Source organism: Vidua macroura, chromosome Z (assembly GCF_024509145.1).
Source record: "Vidua macroura isolate BioBank_ID:100142 chromosome Z, ASM2450914v1, whole genome shotgun sequence".
Taxonomy (NCBI): Eukaryota; Metazoa; Chordata; class Aves; order Passeriformes; family Viduidae; genus Vidua; species Vidua macroura.
Window position 1 is genome coordinate 74,784,981 of NC_071611.1, and position 1,896 is coordinate 74,786,876.

The 1,896-nt window shown below is 53.6% G+C and overlaps 1 protein-coding gene across 1 annotated transcript; it reads left to right on the plus strand.

The window, feature by feature from the left end:
• The first annotated feature begins 321 nt into the window (after positions 1 to 321).
• LOC128822367 (serine/threonine-protein kinase PAK 2-like) lies at positions 322 to 1,316 on the plus strand. Its single transcript, XM_054004063.1, has 3 exons — positions 322 to 358; positions 482 to 598; positions 1,027 to 1,316. The coding sequence occupies exons 1-3, from the start codon at positions 322 to 324 to the stop codon at positions 1,299 to 1,301; spliced, it is 429 nt and encodes a 142-aa protein (XP_053860038.1). The 3' UTR covers positions 1,302 to 1,316.
• Positions 1,317 to 1,896: the final 580 nt, after the last annotated feature.

A 1,896-nucleotide genomic window follows, 5' to 3' on the forward strand; every position in this document is an offset into this window, starting at 1 on the left:
CGGCAAAGCCAAAGAGAGACTCATCTGTCACAGTCCCAACTTCAAAGGATGGCACGGCACCCACCATGCTGCTTGCTACTGAAAACTGACAAATGAGCTCCTTCCAAGTCTGCTGTCGAGGAAGCCCTATAACCCTTGTCCTCCAGCCTCCCACCCGACAGTGATCCCCTTGTACCCAAGGCAGGAACTTTTTCTCTTTTGGCAAACCATTGCTTGTCCTCCAGACAGGGAGAGCACATCCAGTGCAGCAGGGATCATTCTAATTGGCTTTGCAGGGGACAGTCTTGAGCAAGGACTGATGTTTCCCTCTCAAGCGCTAATATGCCTTCCCTTGGAAAGATCCTGCTCTCCTCCTCGTGTTGCAGCAGCAAGCACTTCCTCTTGCCAGTGGTCACTGCTCCTTTGAGATCTGTGAATCTTCAGGAGCAGTGTCCTTTTGGGTGTGATGAAATCAGATCAGGCTAACTTTTGGCCTCCTGTTTCTTTTTTCTCTCCCAGTGCCTGCAAGGCCTGGCTTTCCTTCATGCCAACCAGGTGATCCACAGAGACATCAAAAGTGACAACATCCTTCTGGGCCGGGATGGCTCCGTCAAGCTGGGTGGGTGTTCTGGGTCAGGCGCAGCGCTCCGGGGAGGCGGTGTGGGGCTGCTTTTGAGCGGCTGCCGGGTGCCCAGCAGTGGCGCTGGTGAGAGGGCAGGGAGCACTCTGCGAGCCCAGGGCGCAGCTGTAAGGGGCTGAGTGGTCTAGAGAGCAAGAAGGTAGCAAGAGTAACTTTGGTTTGTGTGTGTGTTCATTCCAAAGGGAGAGAGTTACAGTGTAAACGTTCCAGTGCCTGAGGAAAAGCCAGGGTGGGAATCCTGGGGGGGGGTTGCTAAGTGGACAATTGCCCATGTCCTTGGCTGCAGCCCTGAGGAATGAGAGCCCAGCTGCTTTTCCAGCTCGATTCAGCACTGCATTCTGAGACGTAGAGTGAGGAAGCCTTTTCCTTGGTTCCCTACTTGAAGCAGTGTTTGTTTTTCTCCTCAGCCGATTTTGGCCTCTGTGCTCCGTTCAGCCCTGAGCAGAGTAAACGGAGGTCGATGGTCGGGACCACTTGCTGGATGGCACCCGAGGTGGTGAGAAGAGAGCCATACGGCCCCAAAGTGGACATCTGGTCCCTTGGCATCATGGGAATAGAAATGGCCAAAGGAGAGGCTCCTTATATTCGGGAAACCAGTGAGAGGGTAAGGTGCAAATACGCTCAGAGAGCGGTGTCCTTCTCCTGTGTGTCCATTAGACAAAATCCCATGCCCACAGCTTAAAGTGCTTCCACCAAGGCCCACTTGTAAAACCATCCTTGGGGCTCGCATCAGCTGTCAAGGCAAGACCTGTTGCAGCTTGGAAGAGCTGGGGCTGCACTGGAGCCTTTTTTCCTTTGGGAGGGAAGGCTCATCTCTAAGCATCTGCTAGGCAAGAAATTGCCACTGCAGGCTGGAGCTTAAAAGATGGGGTCTAGGTGAGCACTGAAGGATATGGAAGAATCACGTAGAGTCTCATGTTTCCTTTGGCTTCAGGCTAAGTACCTGATAGGCAAGCAAGGGGTACCAGACCTGCACAAGCTCAGGCTGCCCTCTGGCTTGTGTGAATTTCTGGGCTGCTGCCTGCAGATGGATGTGGACAGGCGAGGCTCTGCCAAGGAACTTCTGCAGGTACAAGGCAAAGCGGCTGCAGCCCAAAGAGCTGTTCCCTGTCAGGGTTTGTTCCTCGGCCAAACTCCAGGGCTTCCGATGGGCCCCCCCACATAGCAATATCCACTCTGGGTGCTTTTCCAATGAAAACCAAGTAGGATCCAAGACTGGTTGAGATTAGAAGGGACCGGTGAAGGTCATCTAGTCCAAAACCCCAGTCACTGGCAAA